The sequence below is a fragment of the Mus caroli genome, unplaced genomic scaffold (assembly GCF_978045245.1).
Source record: "Mus caroli unplaced genomic scaffold, Mus_caroli_1 scaffold_7, whole genome shotgun sequence".
Taxonomy (NCBI): domain Eukaryota; kingdom Metazoa; phylum Chordata; class Mammalia; order Rodentia; family Muridae; genus Mus; species Mus caroli.
Window position 1 is genome coordinate 27424949 of NW_028227262.1, and position 18570 is coordinate 27443518.

General features: G+C 48.4%; 1 protein-coding gene across 4 annotated transcripts; it reads right to left on the reverse strand.

The window, feature by feature from the left end:
- Positions 1-3511: 3511 nt before the first annotated feature.
- On the reverse strand, positions 3512-15880 carry Pex26 (peroxisomal biogenesis factor 26). 4 transcript variants are annotated; one of them, XM_021165490.3, is made up of 5 exons: positions 15105-15876; positions 13544-13684; positions 11838-12133; positions 9170-9316; positions 3512-6264 (listed from the first exon to the last, which is right to left on the reverse strand). In XM_021165490.3, the coding sequence occupies exons 1-5, from the start codon at positions 15320-15322 to the stop codon at positions 6164-6166; spliced, it is 903 nt and encodes a 300-aa protein (XP_021021149.2). In that variant the 5' UTR covers positions 15323-15876; the 3' UTR covers positions 3512-6163. The 4 variants fall into 4 exon arrangements, with proteins under 4 accessions (XP_021021149.2, XP_021021148.2, XP_085696117.1 ...); XM_021165489.2 differs by having other exon boundaries at positions 3512-6267; positions 15105-15874; XM_085839991.1 differs by lacking the exon at positions 11838-12133 and having other exon boundaries at positions 15105-15880.
- Positions 15881-18570: the final 2690 nt, after the last annotated feature.

Below are 18570 nucleotides of genomic sequence, written 5' to 3' on the forward strand. Positions count from 1 at the left end.
AGGTAAGAATTTGACCTCAGGTGCCAGTCAGCCTAGTTTACAAACCCGGCCCCACTTAACAGACAAACAAAGCCCAGCAAGTAAGTTGCTAAGCCCTTCTCTATCTGGTTTGTCATCTCCAGCCCTGCCTCATGATGTGTTGCAAGATACAATTTGCTAACCTATGGGAAGTACTTAGAAAGGTGGCTGACAAACTGGGCAGGGTGACACACAGCTAAGGAGCATGGGGCAGGAAGAACACTGACTGTTAAGCCTCCTCAGAACGCATGTCTTGACTGAACGAAATGAACGTAGCCCTGGCTGTCCTGGTTGTCCTGGAACTCACTCTGTAGACCAGGCTAGCCTCAAACTCAGAGATCCACCCTGCTTCTACCTTCTGAGTGCTGGGATTAAAGGTATGCGCCATCACACCTGGAGAATGATTTTTTATTAAGTGCAAGAAAACGTCTGAAAAGGAAAACGAGAGCTGAAGGCCGTGGTAGCACAGGCTGCAATCTCAGCAGCTGGGAGAAGGCAGAGAGCTCAGGAGTTCAAGGTCATTCTCTGCTACATGGTGAGCTCAGTTTGAGCAAGCTTGATTAGGAGGATCATCAGACTACACACACACACATACACACACACACACACACACACACACACACACACGGGGATCATCACACTACACACACACACACACACACACGGGGATCATCACACTACACACACACACACACAGGGGGATCATCACACTACACACACACACACACACACGGGGATCTTCACACTACACACACACACACACAGGGGGATCATCACACTACACACACACACACACACACACACACACACACTACCTCTATCTTACCCAAAGAAATGAAACTATGCCCCCCCCAGTGGATGCCTGAGCTGAGGATAGTGGGAAATACTAATATATATATTCGTATTCCTTATTATATTTATCATATACATATATGTGATAAAGATAATAAATTGGGGGCCAGCAAGATGGCTCAGGAGGTAAAGGTGCTTACAGCCAAGCCTGAAGATCTGAGCTGACTCCCAGGACCCACATGGTGAAGGAAGAGACCCAACTCCCACAGGTTTTCTTCCTCTGACCTCCGTACAGATGCTGTGCCATGCCTGTGCACATACCTATTAGCTAAATAAAATGTTAAGTTTATAAGTTGGATACAGTATGAAATTAATCACATACTTAATAATAATATAGAACAATCACTATGATAGGTATATTCTCTTCTCTCCTCTTCTCTCTCTCTCTCTCTCTCTCTCTCTCTCTCTCTCTCTCTCTCTCTCTCTCTTAGAACCTTACTGTATTGTGTGTTTTCAGTTTGGTACCCTCCAAGGTTAACCAGAGGCACTTAGGTTGTGAAAAGCAAGACTTCAGATAGGTGGACAGGTTGAAACAATGCTCTGAGACAGGGAAAATGATGAGAGGGGTTATGCTTAGCAGGTGTGATGCCCTAAATTACCCCCGGCACCATAAAAGAGCCAAGCTTGTGTTTTATCAAAAGGCGCAGAGGCTGACAACATCTGGATCTACTTAACCCAGGGCAGGGCTTTCTAAGCTTCTCAAGGCATCACGCTCATTGCTTTTACCTTCTAATTCAAAGTATCAAGGAAGGGGAGCAAAGCACGGAGGGGGAGAAGCACAGGGGCCTGCCTACATTTAAGCATTTCTGTTAACTTCCAATGAGCAGGGCCAGGAACAAGCAGCTTGCCTAACTAAGGCAAAGGAAAACTCACCACTCTGGGAGGTCGAAGTCCACTGACCCTGCAGCTTTTTACAAACAGTGGAAAGTCGGGCTGACCGTTCCCTAGACACTGTTCCCATAGACCTTTCTCTTTCAGTCATTTTTCTGACAGCTTTCAAGGGAGCCTGTGGGTTTAGGAAAAGCCTGCAGGTCCAGAGTATACATCACCCTGCCCTCCACCCAGACACACAGACACTGCTGCTGGGGCAGCAACCAGGTGGCCAGAGCAGCCACACTGTGCTTGCGACAGTAAAGAGCTCTGACCATTTTGGAGGCCAGTGGTGGCAGCACTCAGGAGGCTGAAACAGAACTATCACTTCATCCAGGGCTCCACTGGCCAATCCAGGCCATGTGGTGGTGTGGACACCATCACAAAAGTTGGTTGGTCAGTAGGTTGGGTGTTTTCTTTGCTTGCTTGCTTTTAAGATTTATTTATTTATTTATTTATTTATTTATTTATTATATGTAAATACACTGTAGCTGTCCTTAGACATAACAGAAGATGGCATCAGATCTCCTTGAAGATGATAGTAAGCCACCATGTGGTTGCTGGGATTTGAACTCAGATTCTCTGGAAGAACAGTCAGTGCTCTTAACCGCTGAGCCATCTCTCCTGCCCCGAGGTTGGCTGTTTTCTTAACTCAGAGGTTTATGTGTGGGGGTATTTTGCCTGCATGTATGTAGATGTACCACTGTGTGCCTGATAACCAAGGAGCTCAGATCCCCTGGAACTAGAGATGCCGATGGCTGCACCAGCATGTAGATGTGCCCGGAAGCACACTGACGCCTTCTGCAATGTAACAGGTGATCTTAACCACTGAGCCATCTCCCCAGGGCCTGTTTTTGTCTTTAAAGGAAAAAGGGATCTTGTCATACAACTATGAAAAATTGGGGCAGATCGGCCTGTGTGCACAGGGGGCAAAGTCACCTTGATCAGTGAAGTTGGTTTTGGTTTGGGTTTTCCATTGTTTTTTCTAAGTGTGGCAAGGGTGTGTAAGACAGTGTACTTTCACTGTGTAAGAGAAAGGAAAACTTGAAGGGTTAATACGTCTGCGGACCCAGCAGCAGTTGCCCTGGGGCAGAAAGTGGAGCATGGGAATGAAGGCTTTGTGGACCCTTCTACACCTTAGGCATTGTTTTGTATGTGTAAAACTCTAGTATATTAGTGGTCTTCATATACATATGTGCAGACATATACATGCAAAGAGCAGGGGATGTTACGCGTCACATCTCCTTCAGGTGCTGGCTATCCTGCCTGCCTCCACCTGCTCCCACCACCCACACCAGCCCAGCCTCCTGTCTAACCATGGGACAGCTGCTCTAGCAATGCTCGGCATTCCTCAAGTTAGAATGTCTGTTCCACATCACACACTTGCAGACACCTGAGGGCTGGTCAATTCTATCAGTTTTCCCTGATACATCTTCCTATTAACAATGAACTCCATATAGAGAATGACAGAGAAGATTGGGGGGGGGGGGACAGAAAACTAGAGGATCAGGAGGCCTGGGTCTTATTCAGGCTGTGACTTAGGACAAATGGTTTCACCTTTCTGAGTCTCGGTTTCGTTAACTAAAAAAGGTGGCTGCAAGATACCATCTGCAACTGAGACTCCCTAGACCTAGCATCTCCAGTCCCAGCATGCACTGCTCTTCGTGGACACCGATCCCCCCTCTGAGACTAGCCAGTGTGTGTGGTGTCTTGAATGGCACTATCTAAATGCAAGCAGCATAGGACATTTTAAACATTCTAGAAGCCTCACTACAGAAAGTAGAAACAGATGAAATTATTTTAATTGATTTCATTTAACCCAATATATCCAAAATATTATTTCAACATACAGTCAATATAAAAATCTTTGTGTTTCCATTCTTTTATTTTATTCTTTAGTACTTGGTCTTTGAAATCCAGTGTGCATGTTTAACAATTACAGCATGTGTCCACGTGGATGAGCCACACACAATTCAAATGCTCAAAAGCTACCTTTGGCTGATGGCTGCCACGCTGGACCCACCAAGAAGGCCCTCCCTTTACTCTGACCTCTTTAAGCCCAGAGCTGAGGACCAGCCTACTTCCTTGGAAAGGACAAAGTAACAGCAACAGTTTGGGATTCGAGTTCCTGGCTATCCAGGTGGCAGGTGGTTAAGGTACAGACAGCCCTGCAGCAGTCAGGTAAAAATAAACAGAGCCCCACGGGCCACCAGCAGAACAACTGTGAGAAGCATCAGGAGAGAGCAGAAAGACAAGCCGATCTGTTCAGGGTTTCACAGCACAGGATGGCACACTCACCAGAAGCGCACGCCCTCTTCCACCAGTCCACTCACCCCTGAGGACCCACCCATGCTCAAATGAGCCTGGGAATACCACTGCTCACAAGAACTCTTCCTAGCGGCTGTCAAAAGTGCCAAGAGTCCTAAGTGCCCATTATTCGTAGAAGAGACCCTGTGAGAAGAGGACCGAGTTACAGACGAGAACTCGGAACCCTGGCCAACAGTCACCCACACAGGAATGTGAGCCCGACTCAAACACTGTGCAGCCTCGCTCTGCAGCCTCATGGAGCTTACGGCACTGGAAGAGGCAAACTGTCCCACCACCCACCACCAAGCCCCCACTACAGGAGGGGCAGGAGACAGGCTGGGCAGCAAAGAATGCTGGGTAACCCTTGAGAGCCTGGAAAGCCAAGGGTCTAGAGCAGAGCTGCTACAAGACCCTCCAGAAGATCCAGCTAAGCCATCACAGGGAGGCCTGAGGAGGACCCGGCAGCTAGAGTACAGTCTGCTCAGCGAACAGGGCAACACAGCAAAGGAGCTGTCAGCCAGACGTGTGAACACTAGCCTAAGTTTCTACTAAAAAGAATCTGGATTTGTATCCTGTGGGCCATGAAAGCCGTTAAGGAGTTTCTTCTAGGGCAGTGAATGGGTAGATCCTCACTTCAAAACCATTGTCATAAGGTGTGTGAGTCACAGACATTCGAAGCTGGAGGGCGGAGTTCAGCACTGGAGCCCAGGTGTTCTGGGCCAAGTTGGGCAACGACACTGAAGGACTCACTGTCAAGGGATTTCAACCCTTGCTGAATCCTTCTCCCTCCCCAGTGTGATCTAGGGTCTACTTAAAAGGCATACAAAAAAAAAAAAAAAAAAAGATGATCCTAGTTGCCAAGTCTTCAGGGTTTAGATGGAATTCTAAGTAAGTTTCTGTGACGTTTCCTCTTCTAGAGAAAAGCTGTTGACTCATAGTTCCTAATTATCAGCCAAAAAAAGGCTAGCAGAACCTCTGCTCTCTTGCCATCCAGTGCCAGAGATCCAGTGTGGGTGGGCGGCTGAGGGCCTCCTCCTTCCTGGCCGCACCAGAGTAGCCTGTATTTTTTTACACAGAAATGCTGAGGCTGGAAGCGCAGGCAGTGCCTCCTCCCTGGGGTTGTCCCTTTGCCCCACCCCCCAGCCCCTCTGCCCAGCCCCCACCGATCTCACAGCTCACCTGATTACCCAGTTCCATTTTCAGCTCTCAGCCCTGAGCCTGGCCTACTTTTCACACCACACGAGCAGAGAGACTAGGGCATTATTCAAACAATGGACCACGAGAAAGGATCAAGGAGTGACAGTGGTGTGACACAGTTGGCTGGACAGATCAAAAGGTGGTGGGGTGTGGTGGGAAGACACTGGGTCCCAGAGGGCAGAGCTTGGCCCCTGGCAGTGCTGGAAAACTGAGCTAAGACTCAGCGGCACCAAGAAAGATCACATTCCCCAGAGATAAGGTCAGGCAGGCTCACTTAGCTCCAGGTGGCCATCTGGGTGGGTCAGAAGCCATATCCGGTCTGAACAGCAAAAGGCCTCTAGCAGAAAGCCTCTTGCCCTACTGCCAGAGCAATGGGAGGGGATGGTGAACTGATTCCAGCATCTGTGGGAGGAGCGTGGGGGGGAGGGTGTGGGGGAGGGGAGTCGGGGAATGAGGGATCTCTGGTCTTACTCAAATTCAAATTCTGAGCTGTAGAGCAGTTTTCAGAGGTAAATGGCCAAGGGCCATTCCACCACATCTGTAAATCCCAGGTCCCTCAGCACCCGACCTGGAAAGTCACCCTCTGCCTTTGTCAAGAAACCAGACTGTCTCAAGCCCCACTCCCTGCTCCTAACCCTCCTTTTTGAAGAGCTGTTGCAGTGTTCTGGGCAGCCAGACTTGTGTTCTGTGCACTGGGCCTCGGACACCACTGTTCTCAAACTCCCTCTGAGGCCAGCCACAGTGGGATACCAAAGGGAGGGTTCAAAGTCAGCCAGCCATGGCTCACCTGCCTTGGTCACTCCTTCTAGAACCAATGGGCCCACTCTCATGGTGCCATCTTGGACCCAGGCACTGGGCTCAACTTTTCCGCTTCTGTAGATGTGGTGTGTAAGAGGTGGAGACAGCCAGGTAGGACCACTCAGTCCCGGAGGGCGAGGGGGTAGAGCCGAGAAAGTGTGGCCTTCTGGATCCGGCGGAAGAGCTGGGTCAGCTGGTAGAGGAAGGGCAGCGAAGAAGGAGCTGCTGTGGGGAAGGGAGAGACTATCATGAGTGTTCTTCCCTCAGCCCCTCCATTGGAGCTAGAAAACACATCCAGGCCTCCTGCTAGTCCTAGCCTCTCCAACAACAAGGTACTTCTCTTCCTCTGAGATGTTTTCTCCACTTGAATTACAGTAACTTTCAATATTCTAGGGGGGGAAAAATCCTGATTTATTACATCTTAATCTTTCTGATAGTTACACAGCCACGGGTGACTCTGAGAAGTCTCCACTATGTTTCTGTCTTGGGTGTGTCTCAGGTGTGTCTTGCTTTCTTCCAAATGCCTCTTTCTTAACTTAGGCCTTTATTAAAATTTGTAACTGGGGCTGGAGAGATAGCTCAGTAGTTAAAAGCACTTGGTGCTCTTACAAAGACCTAGGTTCAGTTCCCAGCACCCACACTAAAGGCTCACAACCCACACTAAAGGCTCACAACCATTTGTAACTCAAGTTCCAGGGGATCCAACACTTCTGGCTTCCAAGAAAACCAGGCATGCATATGGTGCACACACATACATATTTTTTTAAGTCTAAAAGAAAGTCTAGTAAGCCTCAACTCTACTTCCCGAAAGAAATAACGAATACCACTGGCAGCAGCGGCTGCCGCGGGGAGAGCCATCTGGAAGACTTTCACTACACTTGCGCCTTTCTTTGCTTTTCAGGTTGGAGCCCTGTGACAGTTTTACCACAAATTAACTACAGTGAACATAAAGAAAACTCTACCATTTGTTTCGTTTCCTTGTCTGGATTACAGACTTTAAAAAACAAACACACAGGAAATACATATTTCTACCTTTGTGTTGGTCTGACTTGGGGAGGTTGGTTTACTTTGCTTGAGATGGGGTCTCAAGTAGCCCAGGCAAGGATGGCCGAGCTGAGCCTCCTGCTTTCTTCTCTTAATGCTGGGACTTCAGGCGTGAGCCACCTCGCCAGGTTCTAGGTGGTGCTTGGGAACTGAACCCAGGCCTTAGTCCATACCAGGCAAGCGTGGGTCTGAGCTCAGCCCTGGCCTCTCAAGTAAGGAATGCATATTTCTTTCTTAAACAGAAAAAATACCCCAGCACCTTAGAAAGCTGGAGCAGGAGCCCCAGCTGGGACTAGAGGTTGAGGCCAGCCTGGGCAAGGCCATGGGACACACACAGACCTGCCCCTCTAAATGGAGGGAAGCAGCATTTAGGGCTAAAGAGATGGCTCAGTGGGTAAAGCACTTGCCAGTATGAGGCCCTCAACTTAATCCCTGGTGGCTGTCATGATCATTGCCATCATTGTCGTTGTCATCATCATCATATGGAGAAGCCAACATCAACCTCTAGCATGCAAGCATGTGAACATCTGCACTTGCTGGTGCACACTTGCATACACACACACTCACACACACGTGGGAGCAGGGGGAAGAAAGAAAGGTGTTTATTCCTCTAAGGCTGGGGAGGAAACCCAGTCCTTCATACGTGGATGTATGCCATATGCTACCTAACTCTCACCCCAGCCCTCCACACCTGTTATTATTCTTTAAAGTAACTGACCTTCCTCTCCCAAGTTCCCCCACACCCAGGTGAGGAAGCTCTGAGCTGCCCAGTACACACCCAAGCTTGAATGGCTTTCTTCGCCATTGTTTAGGAGACCAGAATTTAGGGGAAGGCTTATCAAGTATGCAAAGCAGAGAATCGGGGACAGCCGGGAAATCACTTCCCTTTTCCAGCTTCCCACTTGGGTGTGTCTGCCCACCCGTCATTTCTGCTCTGTCACTGGAAGCTGCTGGTGGCTTTCCTGTATAACCAACAGGGCTGTCCAGAGGGGACATTCCTGCTCAGGGTCCAACAAAGGTGAGGGGAAGTGAGGGAAACAGGGACCTAAAGTTAAAGGTGGCAGCTTTAGAACCAGGCAAACTGTGGGGCTCTGGTCTAGTCGCTCTGGTAATTAGATTTCTCAACCAACGGTGAAAGAAAATGAAAGGTTTCTCATTTCTCCTTGGTTTTGAAAGTTGCATAATCCTGTCCTACATCTAAATTCTTGAGAAAAGTAGTTAACCACCCCGAGAGGGTAAAGCAGAAGCCGGGCTTGGTGATGCACTCGGGAGCCCGGCATCTGGGAGGCAGAAACCCAAGAGTTGATATCACTCCGAGCTATGCAGCAAGACTTTTTTTTTTTTCTAAAGTGGGAAAGGATGTTTCTCGAATGGCAGTCACCTAACGGTGGCCCAGTGTCTGCGAATCAGAGTGACCACTACACAGGTGTTTTTTCCCCCAAGTCTCACCTCCACCTCACAGTGAGGCAGAAGAGATTAATCACACAAAGGCCCAATTTTCAGGGAAAATTCTATAAACCAGAATATCATTTAGCTGTTTCAAATTTTTTCCCCACATCTTCTAAAATGCATTAGACTTTCATTTACAATTTCAGGGTCACACTAGCCAGGAGACGCTTGGATCAACACACACTGTGTTAGGTGTTACCTCCAGGAAGCTCCCCCTTTTTTTTTGTTTTGTTTTTGTTTTTTTTTTCGAGACAGGGTTTCTCTGTGTAGCCCTGGCTGTCCTGGAACTCAATCTGTAGACCAGGCTGGTCTCGAACTCAGAAATCCACCTGCCTCTGCCTCACAAGTGCTGGGATTAAAGGCGTGAGCCACCACGCCCGGCTTCGAGGAAGCTTCTTAACGTTACATTCTGACCAGAGGTCGCCCCTAGATGGAACAGGGCCTGGGTGAATCCATCAGCATGCAGGGCGGCAGGGAAATGCTCTCCAACTGCTCTCTAGGTTCTAGGCCTGGTCCCTGCTGCAGGGGAGGCAGACTCTTGTTCTTTGTGGAGAAGGCTCAATGTCATAGGAGGTGGCTCCCTCCCAGGTCGCACCTGCTCCCAGGGACCCTGCTGCCATAGCCCTTCACTCACCTGGGTCAAACCGTAGAATCAAGAGGCAGAGGATCAAGGCAGCCAGGAGGCCCTTTCTGAAGGGCTGCGAGAGGAGGTGGCTCACCACGGAGCCCCAGAGCCGGCGAAGCAGCATCAGCAGCGACAGCAACTTGTGGGAGAACGAACCTGGCCGGGGGACAGAGCATCATCGCAGGGTGAGTCAGGCAAATCAGATCTGGAGAGTCAATCCAAACCAAGTGAGAATGGTTGGTTTCCTTGCACAGTTCACTGAGTAGTTCAAAAGGAAATACTGAAAGGTTTGTGTGATTGGCTTTTGTAGTGCTGAGGATGGATCCCACGACCTTGGAGATGCTTGGCAACCATTCTCCCACTGAGCTGTGTGGATCTATGTGATCTGGTAGGTCCACAGCTACCCAAGATGTTTAAGGACAGGCTGTATGAAGATGCAGTCAGTGGATAGAAGATTTACCCATCTGTGTACGCATTCTTCGTACTGACTTGTGTAAAATAATTGTGACACATTAACACGAAGAAATGGAGGGCCTTTAATATATGCAGTAGAGAACTCAGGCTGGAGCGATGGCTCAGCGGTTAAGAGCACTGACTGCTCTTCCAGAGGTCCTGAGTTCAATGTCCAGCAACCACATGGTGGCTCACAACCATCTGTAATGGGATCCGATGCCCTCTTCTGGTGTGTCTGAAGACAGCAACAGTGTACTCACATACATTAAAGAAATAAAACTGTCTTGAGAAAAAGTGAGAGAGAGAGAGAGAGAGAGAGAGAGAGAACTCCAGACTGGGATTCTGAATGAGACGCCCATGCTGACAGACCTCCTGGCCTTGTCACACGGGCCATGTTATGGTTGTGCTCATTCTCATGTCTAGAATCGTCTGGGGACAGAGAACCTCTCCTGAGAAAATGCCCCTACCAGATTGCCTGTGGGTAAGCCTTTGGGACATTTTCTTGATTAATTATTGATGTGGATGAGGCTATCCCACAAGGGGGCGGTACCATCCCTGGGCTGGTGGTCCTGAGTTGTATAAGAAAGATGTCTGAGCAAGTCCTGTGGAGCAAGCCAGTAAGCAGCACCCCTCCACGACCTCTGCATCAGCTCCTGCCCTGACTTCCTTTAGTGATGGACTGTGCTGTAGAATGTAGGATGAAATAAACTTTTTCTTCCTCAAGTCACTTTAGTCATAGTGTTTTGTCACAGCAACAGAACCTAACTAAGACAATGGTGGTGGGGCTGGGCAACCTCTGAAAGCACAACCTGACAACCAAGTGGATCGATCCCAGCAGGTCCACACTCAACAGCACTTTGAAGAACATGATGATAGTTTCCAATTAAAATAATAGGTTTCTCTGTAATTTTTTTAAAGATTTATTTATTTATTATATGTAAGTACACTGTAGCTGTCTTCAGACACACCAGAAGAGGGCATCAGATCTCATTACAAATGGCTATGAGCCACCATGTGGTTGCTGGGATTTGAACTCAGGACCTTTGGAAGAACAGTCAGTGCTCTTAACAACTGAGCCATCTCTCCAGCCCCCTTCTCTGTAAATTTTTAAAAGAAGGCTTAATGATCCCTAAGCTGTCCAAAGACAGAAAGTGCTGAAATAGGGGATACAGCTAACTGGTCTTCTAGTTCTGCTCTGAAATGGTTACTTTGCTTCTGGTGGCAGATAAGCACACAAAAATGTATTTGGTGTAACAGTATAATCCCAGTGTGAAACCGGGGCTTCTTTTCAAAATGGCTACTCTAACTGCATAGAAGTTCACTGAACTGTACAGCCTTTCAACCTGATTAACTTCTGTGTTTTGGTTTTGTCTTTTTAATTTGCAACCATAATTTGCTAAATCTAAATTTTTGTTTAATTTACTTATTCCACCACACAATAAAGGGATGCAACCTTTTTTGATATAATCAAGTTTACACACATACACACACATACACACTATATGCTAACTTTCGTAGACATAATTTAAATAAATTATATCTTGTTTTAAAAATCAGAAGGCCCTGCTTCAGGAGAGAGGTGATTTTCTAGCCCTGGAAGTCTTCACACACAGACTGAGGTGAGAGGGTCTGAAGGACCTGAGCAGGAAGGATGGTCTGGGCCAAGGGCCTTTGAAGTTCCTGCAACAGGGCAACCCCACTCCCAAGTCCGCTCCACGGCCCTGTAAGGATGCTACCGGGAGTCAGTGAGTAGCACAACTGTGTACTAAAGAACGAGGCAGACCTCAGCTGAGAAAACAAAATACTCAAAAGCTCTAGTTCAGTGAAGGCAGATAGGAGGCTGGGCACAACGACCCACAGCTGAAGGAGGCCATTTTTACTTTGTGATTACAGAGTTGCCTGCGTGTGGATTGGGGCCAGTGTTTGAGGGAGGAGCAACAGCTCCACACCAGCCTGCCGGAAGGAAAAAAAAATCTTGTGAGAGGATCCCAAGGAGACGCCTGATCAGACCCAAAGGGGTCTCTTTTCAAGAGACAAGTCAGGGTCAGGAGACCCCACACCACCTCCCGATGTGAGACTCTCTCCTTGCGCTCCAACTTCAGAGTCTGGCTTGGTTTGCATACAACACAGTTAGTCTTAAGTTTCTCAGCTTAAGACACTCAGCCAGTGTCGAGGGGATGCCACGAGACTGCTTTGCAGAGGCCACAAAGCCCTGATGTCCTACCTTCCTGCCTCAGCTTCTGGGGCTCCTGGGAGTCCGAGTGCTCCTGCATGTGCTGCTGCCGTGCTGTGTGGATGGCCTGGAGCGCTTCTACCCGCTGCTCCTCGCTGAAGGCCGCAGAGCCCACCGCCAGCTCCTCGGCCTCTGACAAGCGACCCGAGGGTAGCAGCAGCTGGAACACGTGGAGTCTGGCCAGCGATCCATATTCAGGAAGGCCCTGGTTATCTGGATCTTGGAGCCAGGCACTGGCCACATCCAGCACAGCTCCGGGTTCTTTCATTTTGCTGTATAAAAGGATGCTGTGTCCCCAAACAACACAGTCCCCCCCCAAAAAAAAGAGTCAGTGCTCTATAGGGGTTTATCTTCAAAACCACAAATGTCTATAATCCTACCCTCCCAGGTCCTCCAGCCTGTCCCTGTGGAGCATGGACACTGTTAAGAATTAGAGACCAGGGGCTGGAGAGAAGGCTCCGCGGTTAAGAGCACCGATTGCTTGTCCAGAAGTCCTGAGTTCAATTCCCAGCAGCAACCACATGGTGGCTCACGACCATCTGTAATGGGATCTGATGCTCTCTTGTGGTGTGTCTGAGGACAGCGACAGTACACTTACATACATAAAATAAATAATAATCTTTAAAATATTAATAATAACATTAGAGACTAGGGGTGGTAGGCAGTGAATAAGAGTGAGCACTGCTCTTCCAGAGCCCTAGAGTTTTATTCACAGCAACAATCCTGGGCAGCTCAAAACCACCTGTATGTACCTCAGGCTCTGGGATATCTGAGACCATCTTCTGGATTCCGAGGGCACCAGCATTCATGTGCACACACAAATAACTTTTAAAAATAATAGTTAACTTTTTTTTTAAGAATTAGAGACTGAGGGCTGGAAAGATGCTCAGAAGTTAAGAGCACTGGGTGTTCCAACCCAGGTTAGATTCTCAGCACCTAGATGGAGGCTCACAACTGACTGTAACCGTAGGTCCAGGGAATCCAATGCCGTCTTCTGGCATCTGTGGGTACTAGGCACCCATGTAGTGTAGACATACAATGCATACAGTACAAACACTCAGGCAAAACACCCTTATGCATAATAAGACCAAACGGAAAATATTTGCTATCCGAGCCTGAGGCCCAGAGTTGCCACCCTGGCAGCCATGTGACAAGCTGGATGTGGCCCCACCCACACCTGTAATCCCAGCATTGAGGAGGAAGAACCAGGAGAATCAACTGGCGCTTGCTGGGTATCAGCCTAGCTAAGAAAAAACGTGAGGTTCAGGGAGAGGCCCTGTTTCAAAGGAATAAAGCAGAGAGTGATAGAGGCCTCCAAGTACCCTTCTCTGATCTCCACCCACACATGCATGTGCACCCACATGCACACACACCACACACATACCACTTATGCACATACCCACGTACACCTGAATTTATTCTAAGAATTAGAGATCCCCAGGAGGCATCGGGAAGCGCAATTGGTTCTGTCCTCCCGTCAGCCTGTTTCACTACTATCTGGGTCTGCTCTCTCTTATTCTATCCTACTCCCAAATGCCCGCCTCTCATCCTTAATTGCCGTGGTGTGAGGTCTGAACACGGTGAGGAGACTCGAATTCGAAGGGAACTAACTAGGAATGAGGACAAAGGAGTCAGGAGACCCTGACTCAGGAGGACCCATGATTCGACCCTGACCCGGTTCTAGCACAAGGACCTACCACAGCTCCAGGACTTTGGGAGGCAGCTTTTCAGGAACCTGGTAGTACTGGAGGACCCAGGACAGGGCTTCTCTCCATCGATCCATTTCTGCCAGAGCCTGGATCCCCACCACACACAGGGAACATCTCACCTCCACAATGCTGACAAGAGAAAATGCAAGTCAGGTTCAGGCTGTTTCCCCTCTCTCCACTCCATCTTCCACGCTGGGACAGGAAGCCAGCATCCGACTCCTTTTCTGTTATGTATTGGCCCAGGCCTCACCACTGGTCTCTTGGGCTGCCCTTCCACCCTGGAGTTAAGTTCTGGAAACCTCTTAGAGGCACACGAGCTATGGCCCAACGCACATCTCTGCAGCCAAGTGGAATGAGAACTGAACAAACAAAAAGGTAACCTTATGGGAGCAACACACCATGAACATGCAGGTGCTCACTGGCAGAGAGTGGGAGTTAAGTGTGTGCCAACTGTGAAACGGGCATGGGGTGAGGCTTCTGGCTGGGTGCTCCTATAGGAACTTAACTGGTCTTTTAGAATTGTCTATGTCCAGCCGGGCAGTGGTGGCGCATGCCTCTAATCCCAGCACTTGAGAGGCACAGGCAGGTGGATCTCTGGGTTCGAGTCCAGCCAGGTCTACACAGTAAGTTGCAGGTCAGAGCTACACAGAGAAACCCTGTCTCAATATGAAGATGAAAAACAAAACCCTATAAAGGGCTGGTGAGATGGCTCAGTGGGTAAGAGCACCCGACTGCTCTTCCAAAGGTCCGGAGTTCAAATCCCAGCAACCACATGGTGGCTCACAACCATCCGTGATGAGATCTGACTCCCTCTTCTGGAGTGTCTGAAGACAACTACAGTGTACTTACATGTAATAAATAAATAAATAAATAAATCTTTAAAAAAAAAAAAAACCCTATAAAACTACATCCAATGGACATAAGCAAAGCCCTCAACATTCGGGTGTGCAACCTTCATTCCTCTAAAACCAGAGTCAAGTCTCTCCAGTGTTTGCTTTTCTTCAGTTGACTATTCTGACTACTCCCGCCTCTAGTGTGGCCTCATATAGCTCTTAGGAAGGTTTACTCCACAGAGAAATGGTGCCCCCCAGCTGTCAGAGGAGGCCAATGCATTAGAAAGAGCAATCTAAAGGCAATTCACCCAGTCCTGCAACAGGACCAGAACAGTGTGCTTCTTGCCTTGACACCCCGCTCCGCCCCCCATTTTCTATAACCTGCCAAGGCCAGATTAAATAGGAGGTGTGTTCCCAAAGGAGGCTGCTACCTGCTTACTGAACCTCCTCACGACTGAACACTTAAAAGACATCCACCCTGTCCTCCTGCACTGAAAAGGTGAGCCAAGAATTGACTGTGGCGTCCCTCCAAACTGTTGCATGATTTGACTTCATTGTACAGTCTCACGGGTGCAGGATAAGCAACCAGCCTCTCTCAAAGAGGATCCCCTAGGGAAAGCAAGGTGTAAGGTTGGCGCAGTCTCACAATGCTAGATATTCAGAGACCCGAGTTCCTCCCCAAAAGGATCCAGAACGGAACATAGCCCAGCACGTACGTGCCACTCACAGGCTCCTCCGCCAGGCTCTGCCAGGCTCGTTCGCAAGTCTCTAGTGCGGCATGGAAGTCCAGGTGCACCACCAACAGGTCGGCCGCCTCTTCCAGCAGGTGCACCGCGGGGGACACAGCCGGGAGGGCGAGCGCGGGCTCGCTGCTCCGCAGAGGGCCCACGAGCCCTTTCAAAGGGGCTGCAGACGTCGAGGCGTCGCTCTTCATAGCCAGCCTGGGTTCGACCAGGTCTCCTCACACGTCAGGAGGACAGCTTCTCCGGAGCTTCCTGGAAAATCGGACTGGGCCTGGTAGATGTCCCGCAAGCCTCGCACTCTTCCCCTCCGCGCCTCTCCAGGTCTGTTCCTAGGGAAGGACCAGGAAGGAGCTGGACCCGGGCACAGCCTGCGCTCACTGACAGCCTAACCCTTGGGGCACTGGCCTGTTCAAGACTTAAGATGCTGCCGAAGGCCCAGCACTAGTTCCTCCTGTCCCTGGACCGGTGCTAAAAGCACTGAAGCTCCCAGAGTAGAGAGAGCGACAGCAGAAGACCTGCACGGGGAACCCACGACGGTGGACACCTCCGCTCCACCCCTCTTAGCCACTACGACGCACGCGCATCCTGGAGCGAAGGATTCTGGGAGTTGTAGTCCTGGGCTCTTGGGTCTGTGAAGCTTCGGGGGACCTCTGGCGCCCAGAGACTGCCATCTTCCAGAGAGATCGCACTGGGTCGTCAGCTTCGGGGTGGAAAAGATGGGGAAGCTAAACCATTAGTGAAATGCCTTTGTCCTGAGAAATGTGATCCTTCCTTCGCTAACCGGAAGAGGACGGACGGAAGAAATTCCAGTTAGGAGGTGGAGCTACCTGCACCTTTATTATTAACCTCAGAAGGGGTCCGTTGAGAAGGGTCTGCTGGAAGCTTAGGGAAAAAAAGAAAAAGAAAACTATGGAGTTGGCTATTTCCTCTTCCTGGGTTCGATGCTGCTATAAAGTGTGGCAGAGTGGAAAGGCGCTTTCTGTCTGTTATTTCTTCATCTCTATGAGTTAAGGACAACTATTACTCTATTTACAGGTGACATAGGTCAAACGACAAATAAGTCACAAAAACATTGTCAAACCAAAGAAAGCACTTTTTTGGCTGAAAGGAGTGTCAGGGCGGAGGTAGAGATGATCTGTGCTTTGTATTGGGTAGGTGAACCATCAACACACAAATGAGTTACATAAACTCCTGGATCCTCCATTGTTTATGTAAATAAGGATGTCATAAAAACAAAGCCATGCACGTGTCATGCAACTCTTCAAAACAGTACTGAACCAATGTAAGAACTGATGCTTTATAATATACAAAAAGTAAATACATTTAAATATGTATATTTTGTGTGTTTATTTATATTGTTTGTGTTTCACAGGGCTTCTCTGTGTAGCCCTGGCTTTCCTGGAACTCACTCTGTAGACCAGGCTGGTCTCGAACTATGCCTGTGCCTCCCTAGTGCTGGGACTAAAGGAGTGCAATACCACACCTGACTTCCTATTATATAATTTTACACAGACTCATAAATCACCAATTATCGGTGCTTTAGGCAGGATTTCCTATCTCTTCCACATTTATACTCAGTCTTCATGGTTTTACTTCGTCCAGTTCTCTACCTTCTGAACTCTCTCCCAAGTTTTCCTAGAATCCCTTGCTCCTTAGTGACTGGATAAGACAGCTAGGCGCTAGGCTAAGACCTGCTCACATCATACATGCCTTTCTTTTATCACTAACACCGACAGGACATGGCACTCTTTAAATCTCTGCAGAAGGTCCCCACACAGCTGAGATAGAAATGTCAAGTCTGCTAAAGCCTGTGACTGTGTGAGGTGAAAGGGCCAGGATGTCACTTGTTTAAAAATATATATACTGTTTAATTTCCCCCTCTCCCCCCACTGGAGACTAGAGAGATGGCTCAGCAGCTAAGAGCATTTGTTTTTGCCAAGTACCTGGGTTCAATTCCCAACACCCACATAGCAGCTCACAACCATCTGTAACTCTAGATCCAGGGGATCCAGTGCTACGTCTACTGGCTTGGCAGGCCTAAAAGCCTGAAGCAGTCACAAGGCAAAGAGTTTCAAGGAAACTCAGCCTCCTGGAGCCTTGGCCTTCCCATAGCTAGAATGCCCCAGATTTGTCCCTGAGATATTGTGGAGGGTCTTGCATGCTTTCTTACAGTATTTTACTGGATAAGAGTTAGAAATCTCAGGGCAAGCTTAGCAAAGTATACTTAGAATCTTCATTACAGCCAAGTTACTCTCATATGCATGTATTTACCAAGGCCTAGGAAAAAGGGGGGTTGTGTTGTTGCATTATTCATGATAAGGTCTGCTAGAGCAGAACCCCCTGGTGCTAGCTTTCACAAGGCTCAAAGGAGTAGCACAAATTGTGACTAGGGTGTGAAATCCTTACATGTCATTAGCTGAATCTAGGCAGGGCTGTTTTATCTTTACTGTAAACATTACCTGGTTCCTGTCAGTCCTTTGAAGTCATTCCTCTGTTTTGTGTCAAATACTTCAATGTACTTTGCCTGCTGTGACACCCTACTCCTTTGTTTTCTGTATTATATTATATAAGCCTTATGAAAAATTACATCCAGACACAGCACTCCCTTGTGTCTGTGTCTGTTTGTCAATTCTTGCCAACTCCATGCCCACCTGCCAGAACCCCTGATTTCCCACGGATTGAGGGGGACTGACTGAGCCTGGTCCGTGGCATCCAATGCCCTCTTTCTGACCTCCTGGAGTACCAGGCTTGTGCATGGTACATATACATACATATATGTAGGCAAAACAGTCACACACATCAAATAAGAAGAATCAATCAGGGGCTGGTGAGATGGCTCAGTGGGTAAGAGCACCCGACTGCTCTTCCGAAGGTCCAGAGTTCAAATCCCAGCAACCACATGGTGGCTCACAACCATCCGTAACAAGATCTGGCGCCCTCTTCTGGAGTGTCTGAAGACAGCTACAGTGTACTTACATATAATAAATAAATAAATCTTTAAAAAAAAAAAAAAGAAGAATCAATCATTCATTCATATATATATATATATATACATATATATATATATATATATATACGTATACACACACACACACACACACACACATATTATTTTTATACACTCGTTTGTGTGCCACAGCACACGAGTGGAGGTCAAAGGACAGCCTGTAGCAGACAGTTCTCTCCTTCTTCCTTTTGTGTCTTGGAGACCAATCTCAGGTCAGGCTTGGTAGTAAGCCCCTTTACCCACTAAGCCATTTCACTGGCCCCATATGCTTTTTGTTGCTAGTAGATGGCAGACATTGTCCTAGACCCTGAGGGTCCCACAGAAATGAAGGACAAAGCCTTGGTGAGTTTTGGAAGGAAACAAACAACAAAAATAAGCAAATGCTTATTAATAAACAAGTACACATGCCTATAGATCCAGCTACTCCTGAGG